The sequence below is a fragment of the Micropterus dolomieu genome, linkage group LG21 (genome assembly GCF_021292245.1).
Source record: "Micropterus dolomieu isolate WLL.071019.BEF.003 ecotype Adirondacks linkage group LG21, ASM2129224v1, whole genome shotgun sequence".
Taxonomy (NCBI): domain Eukaryota; kingdom Metazoa; phylum Chordata; class Actinopteri; order Centrarchiformes; family Centrarchidae; genus Micropterus; species Micropterus dolomieu.
In genome coordinates this window covers 9,124,610-9,139,303 of record NC_060170.1, presented here as the reverse complement: position 1 = coordinate 9,139,303, position 14,694 = coordinate 9,124,610, and the positions used below count along the sequence as shown (strand labels likewise).

The window sequence follows — 14,694 nt, the reverse complement described above, 5'->3', positions numbered from 1 at the left end:
TGTTGTATACTGAGAGGTATTTCTAATATTATGATAATGACGAGTTGCAGTCTTGATCGCCTCTATCTGTCATACCTCTATACATATTTCTTTTATTGCTGTCATAGCAAAGGATGTTACTGTATTGTACAAAAACTAACCAGTTCTTTTTTTCCCCATTACTTGGTGACCCCTCCACCTTTTCTCAATGGCTCCTGTCTCTATTGGGCTCATCCAGGTGGTCTCTCGAGTTCCTCAGACAGCAGCCCGGCGGTGGTCCGCTACAGAAAGGACCAGCGGCCCACCACCCTCCCCATTCAGCCCTTCACCTTCCACCACCAGTTCGCCTCCAAACCCCCGCAGCCCAAGCCTCTACTGCCCCTGCTCACAGGCTACGTCTCGGGGATGCAGGCCCGCTCCAGCTCTGGTTCTGACTCTGGAGGTCAGGTGGGGGAGGACAGTGAAGATCCAGCTGAAAATGTGCACAGGTACCAGGGGACTCTGGCTGCAGCAGGCCCTCCTCCCGGCTCAGTTCGTCCTTCACCTCTTGGGAGCTACTCTCCAGTTCGGCTGCAGGGGGCGCCCAGCTCTGGGAGCTGCTCCACCTGCACCCCAAGCCCTCAGCCACCACACAGCCTCTCCTGCCCGCTTTCAGCAGGCCTCGGCCCCCTGCACACCCCACCCACAGGGAAGCAGGGAGGGGGTTCAGTGCCCTTATCGTCTACCCCTCCACCTCCATCCCTGGGGGTGAAGAGAGGGACAGTGCCGCCAGTGCTGCCGGCGGTGCAGGGACACTGTTTCCATCGTGGAGCTCTGGCCAGTTTACCAGCACTCCACAGTGACACACTGAGCCCGCTGGGCTGTCTGGACTCTGGAAATCACATGGAGGCAAGCAAAGGACCCGGAGCCAGGACACATAATGGTAGGTTCCGAAATAATTCTAGTGTGTCCGTAAAGAATTTAAAAAATTCTGTGCTCCTGAATAAAAAATGAAAAAAAAGGTTGAAACAAAAGCAAACTTCAGGCACTTGTATAAACGGGCAGCAACAATATAGTTAAGATGAGCCTATATTAGGTACATGGCTTGATCGTAGGATAATTTAAAAACACAACAAGTGTCAACATACTTTGAAGTTTGCTGGATGTTTTCCTCTGTATACACATAAAGGCAGGGGTCACACAGATACAACACACAAGCCTCTGTTTGGGTGGAAGTCCCCAAACTTTGAAATGTAAGTTGTCAATTTATGTCTTCATTTGTCATTCCTAAAGATGAATTAAAAAAATGCAAAACATGAAGTCACTGTTGTTAAAAAAGGTTGTTTTCCGCACTTTAACCACTTGAACATCAAGTATATTGTGTCTGCTTTGCTTGGTGAAAATATGACATAAGTTCCAATATACTTTTGCCGCTGGGTTTGCTACTGTACCCGCTTCTTTTTCTTTCCACTTTATGACTGTGGTCATCTTTCCTGTTTTCTTGTTGTTCTTCTTTGTCACTGACTTTACATTGGCTTTATATTAGTCAGATAGAATCACTCTACAGGTTTACATTAAAAGGAACTAAAACTTTATTTAGTCAATTGAAACTACTGTTCTAAGGTTAGGCAAACTGTCACAGCCCAATGTGATAGAATGTTATGTTCACAGTCTCTTTGAGACAACAACAGTTGGCTGCCCAGTGTTTCACTTATGTTTAAGTTATTAAGTTCTGTGTAATTCAGTGTTGATATACTCTTTAAAAGAAGCTAAGCTCTTGTACATTCTTACTGTTGTCTTTTTCTCTTTCTTTCTTCTCTCCCGCCATGCATGTACTTAAATCTTCTCCTGTCCTCCCTTCACCTTTTCCATCTGCTTTTCCCCCATAATCTTCTTTTATTCATCCACTGAATAATCCATCCTTCAACCCTGAACCAACCACAAAACCCTTGGTCATAACCCTCCCCTCCACAACAGCACACCACCTCTCTCCCCAGGCTCTCAAATGGAGGGAGTACCGTCGTCGAAACCCTCTGGGAGTGGAGAGGGTCTCGGCATCATGCCCCCACTCTGGTAACCTGGAACCCCGAAGGGGCGGGGGACCACGACCTGCAAGACGGAACGTGTTCGATTTCCCTTCAGCCCTCTCTGGCCACACGCTGGGACGGTTAAATGGTGCTCATAATTTTACTGACAGTGTTGGAACACAAGATTATGGGGATATTTGAAAAGTAGACTTGGATTCTTAAAGTACCAGTAGGTAGGAGTTCAAGATCCAAAGAATGCAGGATCTGAGGGAAAAGTCACTAAAATAATATTGACGCAGGGTTCTTCTGAACAAATATGTTAGAGATCCATAAAGATGTTACTCAAAGTCTGGCCTACAGTTGCATACTTAAGGATCCCTAAAAGCTTCTCTTACTTTTAAAAATGGTAGTGTGTGTTTATACTGTACGCGTTTCTGATCATCTGTGTGTGTGTGTGTGTGTGTGTGTCTCAGCAGTGGGCCAGTCAGCTAAGCTGCAGCACAGCTACAGCGACTTCCTGCCAGACTACTTCTCCCTGACAGAGAAGCCTCCCGAGGAGTTCTGCCTCTCCCCCGACGCTTCAACTTCCTCATCCTCATGCTCTTCCACACAGTCCCACATCTCTGTGGACCTGACACAGAAGAGAGGTATGGATGTGTGTGTGTGTGTGTGTGTGTGGGCATGATAGACAGTGACAGTGGGAATCAGAAGGAAGTCTAAATATTTTATTGCTAAATTACAAAATGTCTGTGGGCTTTTTTCCTTGGAGCTTATTGCATTCATTTACTGCTGTCTGTATTTCTCGTTTTGACCGCATTAACTTTTCCAGGAACATTTTAAGGAACTCTGGAACTTAATAATGTTAATATATGCAGATGTGCAGAAAACCGGTTTCAAGTGCATCTAGATTGGTACAGCAGTGCAGCATTAATTTGGAAGAACTGGTTGTAGATAGTATCAGTATCAGGACCTTTTATGGAAATTTTGTACTGATATTGATATTTAGACAATGCCATGTAGCTGACACCTGTAGTAGTCAAAAACAGAGCTAGATAAATAGATATTTTACTAAAAGAAATCTCATCACATCACCTTACTTGGTGTTTTTGAGCCTTTCAGCCACATCTTGTGGCCTTGCAAAGCTGAAGGAGTTGCTCACTTGTTATGAAAATAGATAACTTTTTATGACGTGACCTAAGTATGAAATTTTGGACACATGATAACAGGTAATAAAGAGACATTGTCCCAATGTGACTAAATACAGAGTTATAATTAAAAGTAGCAGGCTGTGTAGCCTTTCTGGTGTTGTCAGTTTTTCTTTCCACATCTGGATGCTTCATTCAGACCTTTCTAACAGAATAACACATCTGTTGCATACTGTATGTCTTATTACTTTGTACTAATAAATACAAGTCATGACAAGCTGTCAGTAGAGGAATACGCTGGTTTGTACTGTAAGCACTGCCCAGAATCAAATAACGATCTCAGATTACCGTTTAGAGAATCACATTTCCTGAGGATGCAGTGTTGTCAAGGAGAATAGGGAGGGAAATGATGCTGTTGAAAGGTGCTTAAAAGCTACTTGACAGTGAGGAGTTTTACTCGAGGCCTCTTGAGGGCGACAGAGTGTTGTATAATAAGCAGGGAGATCATTGTTCACCGTGATCGTCCAGGTTCACCTCTCTGTATGGACCAGCATCTTCAAATTGGGGTGTACTTGAGCAGGACACTAAGCCAGATTCCGCTTTTATTTTAGATACATTGTCTCAGAGACCTGTTTAACTAACATACATGTACTTTACTAATTTTATAAGTAAAGCTAAATCCTTTTTGCTCAGTCAGTAGGAGTTGTAGCCTTTGTAAATGTTTGTTACTTAATTTAGATTTTGACATCGGTACATTTTATCTTGTTTTGAGATTGCTGATGGGAGACAAATCCCTAGAAGGCTGCCCCAGCTGTTCATTGCACAACTACTTGCTGCCTTAGTAGATCAAACATTGAACTCATGCAAATTGCAAGCACAAAGACTAGATTTGGATCTCAATGACTCTCTGTTAAAACAATAAACCAAATGGATTTAGTAGAATGTTAAACAGGAAAAAAACTCTTTCTTTACTCTTTCCTTCCGTCAGGTTTGGTGAAAGCCGTGAACACAGCAGTGGATCTGATTGTCGCACACTTCGGCACCAGTCGAGACCCAGATGTAAAGGTGGGAGTTTTTCAGTGGATCAGATTGAGACCGCTAGTAACTGATTTACTGCTAACACACCATTCTTCTGAAGATTAAAGGGGTGGCTGATTCTACTGGCTGATTAAAGCTCACATAGCAAACTGTTGAGCCTACACTAGCTTTTGAACAACAATTTACTAATACCACTGCAGTGTAGTAAAGTACAAAAGACCATAAAACCTTTCAGTTGGTAAATTACGTTAGTTTCACACTCAGATGGCCCCATCTGTTTTTTTTTTACATTACCATTTGTCTTAGTTCAGTTCAATGCAACAGTGATTAAGTTAGCGTATAAGATCTTCATTCAATCTTCATTCTTAAAAGTATTTTTGCCTTCCTCCGCTGTGTTGTGGACTCAAGCTTAGTGTTAGGCACGTCATGTTTAGGGCTCATATGTCCTAAGTTTGTTTGAAGTATTGGTCTTCACCATTATTTTATTAATAATACAGCACATATGGTGGAACCACCACCACAAATGTGTGACTTTTGCTTTCTTCAGTGGCTTTAGTCAGGAAACTGAATTTTTGGCACTCACTGTGGGTAATGTGGGTATTTACACAGAGCAGATAAAATACAGATTAATAATAAACTAGGCTTCAGTCTAATCCAGAGAACAAAAGAGCAGGTAAATACAGCCTTGAATCATTCACTGATTGAAGGCTTGGGAAAACGGATAATATGTTTACTTTCTGTTTATTTTAGTAGGATATACTCACAAAGTAAAAAAAAAAAAATAGTGCAGACAAAAGCAGATTTCCCGATAATGGACCGGAGGTTTTGCATCATTCTTTACTTTTGATCCCGTCTTCCCACCTAATTCCCTGATTTGTTTTACTTTCATTTCCTCTATCCGCTAAAATTTTTCCACAACCCTGCCAGGCTAAGCTGGGGAACAGCTGGGTGAGTCCCAATGTGGGTCACCTCATTCTGAAGTACCTGTGTCCGGCCCTGCATGAGGTTCTGCAGGACGGTCTGAAGGCCTACGTACTGGACCTGATCATCGGACAGCGGCGTTGTCAGCCCTGGAGCCTGGTGGAGGCCTCCACGCAGCTGGGTGAGAACCGTGGTATTTGTCACAAACTGTTATGTGTACTGTATGTCTAAAGCACATTGGTGACATTTTAGTTTGGACCACTTTTACTGAAACGGATTCCTTAAGATCCGTTGTATTATCAGTAATTGACTACTTACTGCTACGAATTAGGACCAGTGGTCATTACACTGAGGAGCAGTTTCATCACAAAGTTGATGAAACAGTAAGAAGTACCAGCTTCATGCTTAATGCGCTTTTAAATAACATCACAACCTGTAAAATCCAGAGGAGACACTTCTTGTAGGCTTCCATGTACAATGACAGCAACCATATGAGGTAACATGTCAGAGAACAAGGAGGCGCTCGTGGGTAACGTATTTCCTTGTTTGTCACGGTCAGGCCCGTCCACACGTGTCCTCCACAGCCTGTTCTCAAAGGTGAGCCAGTACTCCGAGCTCACAAGCCACAGAATGAGACTCAACGCCTTCATCTTCGGCCTGCTCAAGTAAGTTATTTCGCTTCATCCTGGTTTTTACTGTCATTCATCCACCTAATCTTTACAGCTGTGGTTCTCATCCTAGGGGTCAGGATCTTTAAAGTGGGTGGATCAATGTGTCACATGATGAAGTGATTATCCCTAAATAAAACTGGGGTGATTTCCGTGTCTAATAAGTACATACGCATATTCTTACAGATAGTAGGCTCACACCCATTCTAATTTTTTGACTGATTCATTTTGGGTGATTTAGTCATGTCAGCTTATTATGGTTTAAGAAGAGGTTATTCTACTGTCCTGAATTTTAGTCTTGGTCGTTGTCTAAATTTCTCCTGTAGGAGAGCGATGGTGCATTTATGTTTATTGTCCTTATATTTCAGCCTAAAATCTTTGGAATTCTGGTTCAATCACCTCTACACACATGAAGGTAAGACTCAGTTGGTAACCCAGATAGTTATTCGATATGTGTATAAAGTTTTGCTTCTTCTGAATCTGATATTCTTCTTGTTCTGTTTCACTTTCCTCAGATATTATAGCAGCACACTACAACCTGTGGGGTTTCCTTCCCCTGTCGCAGGGGGCATGTCAGCCACTCTTTGAGGAGCTCCTCCTCCTGCTGCAGCCGCTGTCGCTCCTCCCCTTCGACCTGGACCTGCTTTTTGAACCGCATCTCCTCCAAAAGGGCCAGGAGCATCTCCGTCGCAAGGAGCAGCTGTGCTCTGCAGGCCAGAGTGTAAACCAGTCAACTCGATCCACCTTCCAGCTCATGAGAGGATGGAGCACCACTGTGAGCGAAATGGTCAGAGACTCAAGTGCAGAGGTGAAGAAAGAGAGGGCGGTGCTGAGACGAGAGGGAACATGGCCGAGGATGGAAGGGGTCGGGTCGAGGAGAGAGGGAGCAGGGGGGAATTCAAGGTTAAAGAAAGAGGGGGCGACAGCTGAGAGCATGACATCCGGGCCTGTAAGTAGACCAGCAATGACGGAAGTAGGGTTTGCCAATCTCTGGAAGGAGAGGGGAATGGGTGGTCAAAGAGTGAAAGGTGTAGGACAAGAGAGCCAAGGAGAAGGTGAATATGGACAAGAGAAGGACAGGGGGAAGGAAAAAGAAAAAGATATGGCAGACGAGGGGCGTCAGCGGCAAGATAGACAGGCGGGTTGGTGGTACCAGCTCATGCAGTCCTCCCAGGTATACATTGACCAATCCACAGAGGGGTCAAAGTTTGTCAAGACTGAGAAGAGGAAGAAGTCATCAGAGAGACGACAGGGCCAGCTACCGCCTACCAGGGAGGGAGTGGTGGAGGGGGCAGAGTCAGTCCAAGAAGGGGAGGGGCATCGAAGCAGGAAAAGCAGCAGTAGCTCTAGTGCAGAGTCAGCTGGATCCAGGGGAAGGCCTTCATGGATGGGCAGCCCGCCAGATTCTGTTGTCAACCAGGAGAAGGAGCCCAAACCACTGAAGGTTACAGGGACTGGAGCCCAAGCTGCAGCCCAAGAGGAAAGCCCCTCTCAGGGACAGAGTCTGCGCTGGGGCAGGCTCTTTGGATCTAGTGTTGGTACTCCTTCGAGGGTGGAGGGAGCTGAGCAGAGGGCAAAAACTCAAACGATCAGGTAAGCTAAAAGGATAAGTCTGATGATATTTTATGTTTTTCTTATTGTCAACAAATCCCATCCAAAGCCTGATATATCTTATTCCTCTGAGCCATAGAGCTCCACTCTTGTCCCAAAACTATTAAAAGTGAGCTACATTCTTACCCTGGCTGACTCTGGCAGTGTCTTCATTACCATGAACAAACACGCAGTCCTAGTGCTGTAAATATTTACTAGCTCTTATAAATCCGCAGCTGAAAATAGTCCCCAGCAAATGCACTTCCTGTTTGGTCATCCATTTGCTACAAACTACAGACTATTAGGATGTTGTTTTGTTGGATTTGTTGCCAGGAACAAAAATACGATCAGCCTTATCTTTAAAGTTTAACAAATGTCAACCTTTTTACCAAAACTTGCTTTAGCTCTCACAGTACAGTACAATACATTTCAGATTTTTTCACACTGTGTTTTTCTTTCGAAGGCCACCATCAGGTTGGCTTTCTCTGGATAGGTCTGTTCTTGACCTTGTAGCTCAGACTATTGGAGCAGGGAGTGGGAAGAAGGCAGAGCCTCCAATCACACCCACTCACACCCAAACAACACCTCCACTAAGGTCAACCCAACCAACTGAAGCCAAAACACAGTCTCCGTGGTAAGCAAATACTACACACGTGTCCTGTTCTGTCAGAAAACGCCATGGGATTATACTCCAGTTCGTCCAGTGTTTATTCTCCCAACGAGAGCTATGAGACTTTTCATTAAATAAAAGGCTTGGTAGATCATAAGAGCACAAATCATGTATATGGTCAAACACAAATGAGAGCTAATATGATTTGAGAGAAATATTCATGTTTAAGAAACAGATGGACCGAACTGAAAATGCGTAGCACACCATGTAATTTAAAGGACATTTTTCATCAGAATGGCATGTTGACTTTTGTGTGAAAGAGTGTTAAATTTGCCAGTAATTTTCTGTCCATTTTACTTACCTAATTGAATCACCTTTTCTCCGTGTCCTCTGTCATTCCTCAGTGAAGTACGAGCACTGTGCCATCACATAGCCACCGAGCCCGGCCAGCTGAGCTTCAACAAGGGCGATATCCTGCGGGTCCTGAGCAAGGCGGATCCAGACTGGCTGTTCTGCTCACTGGGCTCCACGCAGGGCTTGGTTCCCATCATCTATGTTACCCTCAAAAGCATGGAGGACAGCCAGGAGGCCACTGGACTCGGGCGGCGCTGAGCCAACGCTGCCCCAAGACGAATTCATGCAAGCTGTTGAAGGCAAAATGCTTTGGAGACAGAGGTTATTCCTGCCACATACCTACTGAAAACAAAAACCTGTTGATGGCTGCTGTTGGAGATAACTGTACACTGGGGGTGATTCCCGAAAAAAATAAATAAAAACATTGTAACAAACACGATCATTATGAAGAGGATGTACAGACACATGCAAGGGAAGCATGCAGGCTCCAACACAAACTCACATCCACTTTGAGGGTACATCCAGACAAGTATGCATGCATACATCCAAAAACCAAAAGACCAGACAAGAAACAAACCCAAAGACACTCCAACAAACCGCTTCTTTCTCTGCGTGCAGCTGTGCTACTAGCTTAATTATGACTGTCCAGTCGATACAGTATATCATCCACCTTTCCATAAAACAAGGAGGGGTTACTCATGGTTGGTAAACTTCCCAGTGTGATTATATACCATGCCTAGCTGCACTTTGCTGTACCGTCAGTACATTCACCTAGCTGTGCCACACTTTTGAACACAGTGCTCAGTTATTGCCCTCAGTCTAACGCTGGGTCGGTTTGATGTCCTGTTGCTTATTTGGTGCCGATTTTAATTATACATAGAAATAGAAAACAGTGAATCCTTGCTTTTTTTTTTGGTAAGATTTAAAGTGGGTGGTGTAAAGGCAAAAAAAAAAGAGTCAACTTATTGATCCATGTCTGCTCCAGTGGCAGAGGTGTGAGTCAGCATATTGTTATTAGAAGAGTAGAAAACACACACAGGAGTTTGGATGGCTGTTTGACCCAGGTGAAAGAAAAGCAAAGAGGAATCTTTCCATTCCCCGTCTTCTTATTTGATCACTCCTCGTCAAAGCCTCCCCTTTGCCTCACAAGACCCCACCACAGCTGGGATGAATCAGTGGTTAACATTGTATAAGTGCATGCAACCCTGCAAACATGTTCTTTTCCCCCCAACAAACCAGTTTCACATGTGTTCCCGCCGAACCCTGCACCTCGGTTCCCTCCTTTATCTGTCATTAAAGGACACTTTCTTGAAGAAGACACAGCGGCTACAGTCTGAGCGGTGCATTTTGATCTATTGGTATGTACTGAAAATGCATACATGACTTACACATGTGGTGAGTTCCATTTATTTATTGACCAGTTCCGTTATCTGGGGGAAGCATCTAAATGGGCGGTTGCCAGAAAACAGGGAAGGATGTCCAATGAAAGCAAAGCTGTGGAGTGTGCGGAGGCCTTTTTTGAATGTGTTGGGGATCCAGCCTGGAAACTGTTAGCTGGCTAAATTATTGCTAATTCTTAATGTGTTGCATTTAGAAAGGGGTAAATGATCTTATCTATGCCTTAAAACGCCTGAGGGGGAAAAGGGAGAATTGCCCTGTTGGACACTTCAAGGCTAGTGAATATTTGTCCTGGCAGTATATTTTGTATATGCTATGACGTGTCTAACTTGACATTTTCCCCAGATTTATGTCTACAGAGATTCTTTTTAACTTCAAAGAAAATAGAGACGACATAGAGATGATATTTTTTGATGCTTAAAGGGAAACCCCAACACATTGGTTTGTGACGGTGGCTTTGTGGGCATTCCTGTGTTAGTATGTACAGTACATGCTGCCTGTCAGGTGTAAAATGTGGCCTTAGGTTCAAAATGAGTTGATAAAGAACTAAGATTTGCGGCTATATACCTGGATACATGTTGAGCATATACAGATGCCCAATCCAAATATTACACATTATAAAATGGTAAAAGTCTATGTACATTTATTAAATAAATGAATGCTTGTGTAGTTTTTGAAAAACTTACATAGTGATAATTTTGCCATTTTCACGTTCTTTTTGTTGCATTATTGTACAGTTTGTACAGTCATTTAATTTCAGCAAAGACATTTTTAAACACTTCATTTTCATTGAACTGTAAATATATTTAAATCCTTCAGTGATTCATTTCTGCCATAGAGCTATATATGTATGAATGCTATTACTGATTTGTTAATGCATTTTATGTTGAATACAGGACGCAGGTGTAAGCTTCAGTTTCAGCGCTAACGACCATAATGACCGTGAAGTCATAGTGGAAAGTATAATGAGTGGTGTCATTTCCGGTCCTCCAGGTAGTTTGCTGTTCATTGACATCCTGTTAAGAGTTCACATGTGGCAGACAGAAATAAAAACATAGTAGTGATAAAACCAGAGAGACATGGGGCTCAGGGGCAAGAGGCAAAGACAGAGTCACTTTTGGTTTGGCATTCGGTTAGCTTAAATGTTGTGCTTTAAAATGCTACACTTGTAGGAGTGACAAGTTTGCAAGACTGTTTATCTGCTTTCTCTCTCCCTGGCTGCCTCCTCCTGCCTGTAAATACCTTCAGCATCAGTGACACTGCTCTTCTCTCTGTGTCCAGGCTATATGATGTATATGTATGACATTATCAAACTACTATGGATGTTAAATAACAAAGTGCTCATGTGATCACAAACGCAAATGGCTCCTGTGTCTTTTGTCCTTTATATAGTTCAATGTTGAAGTGGTTCTCCACCCAGAGACTTTTGATTATGAGACACTGCAGAAATGAAAGGTTTGTAGTTTGGGGCTGTGGACTACACGTCTATAGAAACCAGTTCCAAACGTTTTAACTTTTGCTAAAAATGTGTCTAAATGCAATCGTTTCATTGGTCAGATTTGTTCTTTTCTAGGCCACTAGTTATTGCGTGACCTGACTAAATAACCAACTTGTTTGTTAGTGCCAATTCCTATTAAAGTTTACAGATTAGCTCCCATGTAATATACATAATTCAGTTACCTTCTTAATAAACCAAAATTCCTCACAACAGTCCTCCTGATCAGTAAAAGAGCAAGAGGATCTGAATGAAAACCAAACCAATGCAGACAACAAGTGAGAAGAAAATACTTGCTACAAAGTACGCACATGGACTTTGTGGTTTATGTTTCAAAAATGTTTTAATAATTTCTTCCTTAATTTAGCACAGCGACCGTTCTCCATGAAAGACAAAACTACAAATCTTTACAGCCTTTTTGATCCTCAAAAGATAGGGTGAGGTCTAACTAACATTTGATATACAGAAAGGTGTGAACTGTCTTCCCTGAAAGATCCAGTATCTGAACTGGTACTGCAGGCCAGAGGTCGATAAATGAAAGAAAACATGATGTACTTTGTATACCATATATCATCATCGTACTATGTACAGTATGTTCACTGGTGAGCAGGATGCACTTCAGCCTTTAGATGGCGCTGATATTCAAAAGACAAGATAAATCAAGTTTGAGATCAACCAATTGCAATATTCAGGCTCTTTCAATCTTACAGTGCCAGATTAAAACAGTGCAGGCACACAATGTCAATAGTGAAATATTTTCTTTCTCCTATATAAACTGTCTTTCCAGTCAAGCTATAGTGTTTTAAGGTCTAAAACACATCCTATTAACACAGGTCAGAGCCTAAGAGGATCATGTTGACTTGACATTAGATTCAACATTACCCTGATAAATAAATCATGTCTTACTCAAAGCTCCAGTGTGTTATATTAAGGAGGATCTATTAACAGAAATGCAATATAGATAACTATGTTTTCAGTGGTGTATAAAGACCTTACATAATGAACCCATATGTTTTTATTACTTTAGAATGAGCCATTTCTATCTACATACACAGAGGGTCATCTTACACGGACGTCGCCATGTTGTGCTACAAATGACGGAAGAAGAAGAATGTTTTTTTCTTCCTCAAATCAAACAGAGCAAAAAGAGAAATAAAGTGTACATGGGACATAAAGAAGTATACAGAACTTTGATTAGTGCAAAATCACATGTCATTTGTGACATGGTTATAATCCATGTAGAGTGAACTAGATGTCTGCGTGTTGTTTATATGCTATTTTATTTCTGTTTTTGCAATAACGATTTAAGAAGGAAAAAAGATTCTGATTATTCTGACATCACGTTAAGGCACCGCTAACCACTCCCTTTCTAAGAGCGCAGGAGAACTACGCTGGCCGACACGCTCTGTTGGCTCTTGTGCTAAATAATACGCGTGGGCCTCCATTTGTCCAAATTTCTCTTCTTTTCTTATTTCTAATAAACCACTAACATTATTTTGTTTCTTCTTCTTCGTATGTATTCAACGTAGTGACAAAATTATGTAGAGACTTTTGTCCGCTCGGGCTACTGTAGAAACATGGCAGCGCAACATGCCGACGTCCATGTTAGAGGACGGTGTATGTAGATAGAAATGGCTCATTCTAAGGTAATAAAAACATTTGTAAGGTTCATTATGTAAGGTCTTTATACACTACTGAAAAAGTTATGGATTTTATATTGCATTTATCCTTCTAAATATTACCCACTGAACCTTTAATATACTGTCAACAATTGTTCTTTGTAACTTTACAGATACTTAGAGGGACAAGTCTAAGTGTTGAACATTTGGCCGCCATTAGCAGGTAACCAACCATGATTTCCCTGCATCTATCCAACCCGTTAAACATCTTTAACAAGAAATGGATGCCACATACTGCGGTAATGTCGTAATAAGGTAATGTACAACTCCTTGTAGAAACACATCCAGGCCTGCCTTATCTCCCTCAGTTTTCTCCCACACAGGTTCTGGTTTATTGTCTTTAATACAATTATCACAAGGATCTAAATGAGATACTCCTGAATAGCAAAGACATATTTTCTATGGAAATCCACACGGTGGGTTGCACTTCCCATAATTCAGTGGCCTGCCTCACTGAGCTGAATGATTTGGCAATATGGGGAAGTTATTTTACCATGCCAATGCTTTAGAAAAGTGCTGCAATATTTGAAACTGCAGACTTGCCTCATCTTGACGTCAAAGAGATGATATACAGACAGTCCTTTGTTCCACTGCATGTGAACTCCGTCACATTTGTTTTATTGATTTCCTCTTTCTTCCTAGGACTTCCTTCTTGGATTCTTCTCCTGCACTTGAAGTTTGAGCAAAGACTTTTGACATTCGTGGTAGACTGTGCCAAAGTGTGAAATCGAATCCTTTACAGGAGGATTAAAGGGTGAATGGGTGACACTTAGCCTTTTAAGTTCTCAAATGTGGCAGTCGTTACCTCGAGGTCCTGGAAATCACTCTGCTCATCATCTGAAAGCCACAGGTTTAAATCCTGAGCAAAATCTTGAAAATACATCCTTTTCCTTTTACAAACAATTTTGACTTGAGGGAGGCATTCAACCCCCGCTTGCCTTTTTGATGACCCCTTTTCATCTCCTTTTTTGTATGTTATGTATACAAAACAACATCAACAGAGATGCCCAATCTCTCATGTACTTAGGTTTGCCAAGGTTTTAAGTTACTGTAAAAGGAGAGTTGGATAAGCTCACAAAATACATGAGCTCAGCAGTATTTCAACGCAAGCTTAGACAAATTGCATCTGCTGGGTCTTTTATAACATTTTGTTCCGGTTTAATCGGGGAAGCATGGGCTTTACTCATAAGCTCCTGCTTCTGTAGTCTACCAACAACAGTAAAGCCAAAATCTGTTGGTTTAAGTCTGCAAACTAATGCAAATGTTCAGAAACATACATCCAAATTCACATATCCATTCATTCATTATAGAATGTAAAAACACTGCATAGAAATTGTAGATAGAAAAAATGTTAGTGAACCGTAGATTATTTAAAAAGTGATAAATGACTGTAAAATGAATTCATACATTTACATTTACAGGTGCTGGTCATATAATTAGAATACCATAAAAAAGTTGATTTATTTCAGTAATTCCATTCAAAAAGTGAAACTTGGATATTATATTCATTCATTACATACAGACTGATATATTTCAAGTGTTTATTTCATTTAATTATGCTGATTAAAACTGACAACTAATGAAAATCCCAAATTCAGTATCTCCACGAAAATTAGAATATTACTTAAGACCAATACAAAAAAAGGATTTTTAGAAATGTTGGCCAATTGAAAAGTATGAGCATGTACAGCACTCAATACTTAGTTGGGGCTGCTTTTGCCTGAATTACTGCAGCAATGCGGCGTGGCATGGAGTCGATCAGTCTGTGGCACTGCTCAGGTGTTATGAGAGCCCAGGTTGCTCTGATAGTG

The 14,694-nt window shown here is 41.9% G+C and overlaps 1 protein-coding gene across 1 annotated transcript in view; it reads left to right on the top strand.

Moving 5' to 3' along the window:
• rusc2 (RUN and SH3 domain containing 2) overlaps positions 1–11,071 on the top strand; it is a 51,441-nt gene extending 40,370 nt beyond the window's left edge. Inside the window, exons 13-21 of the mRNA XM_046034100.1 lie at positions 218–901; positions 2,459–2,632; positions 4,119–4,195; positions 5,096–5,270; positions 5,649–5,754; positions 6,126–6,172; positions 6,273–7,350; positions 7,811–7,981; positions 8,362–11,071. Of these exons, the coding sequence (XP_045890056.1) occupies positions 218–901; positions 2,459–2,632; positions 4,119–4,195; positions 5,096–5,270; positions 5,649–5,754; positions 6,126–6,172; positions 6,273–7,350; positions 7,811–7,981; positions 8,362–8,569 (2,720 nt within the window). The 3' untranslated portion in view covers positions 8,570–11,071. The remainder of the gene's footprint in view (positions 1–217; positions 902–2,458; positions 2,633–4,118; positions 4,196–5,095; positions 5,271–5,648; positions 5,755–6,125; positions 6,173–6,272; positions 7,351–7,810; positions 7,982–8,361) is intronic.
• The last annotated feature ends 3,623 nt before the right edge of the window (positions 11,072–14,694 follow it).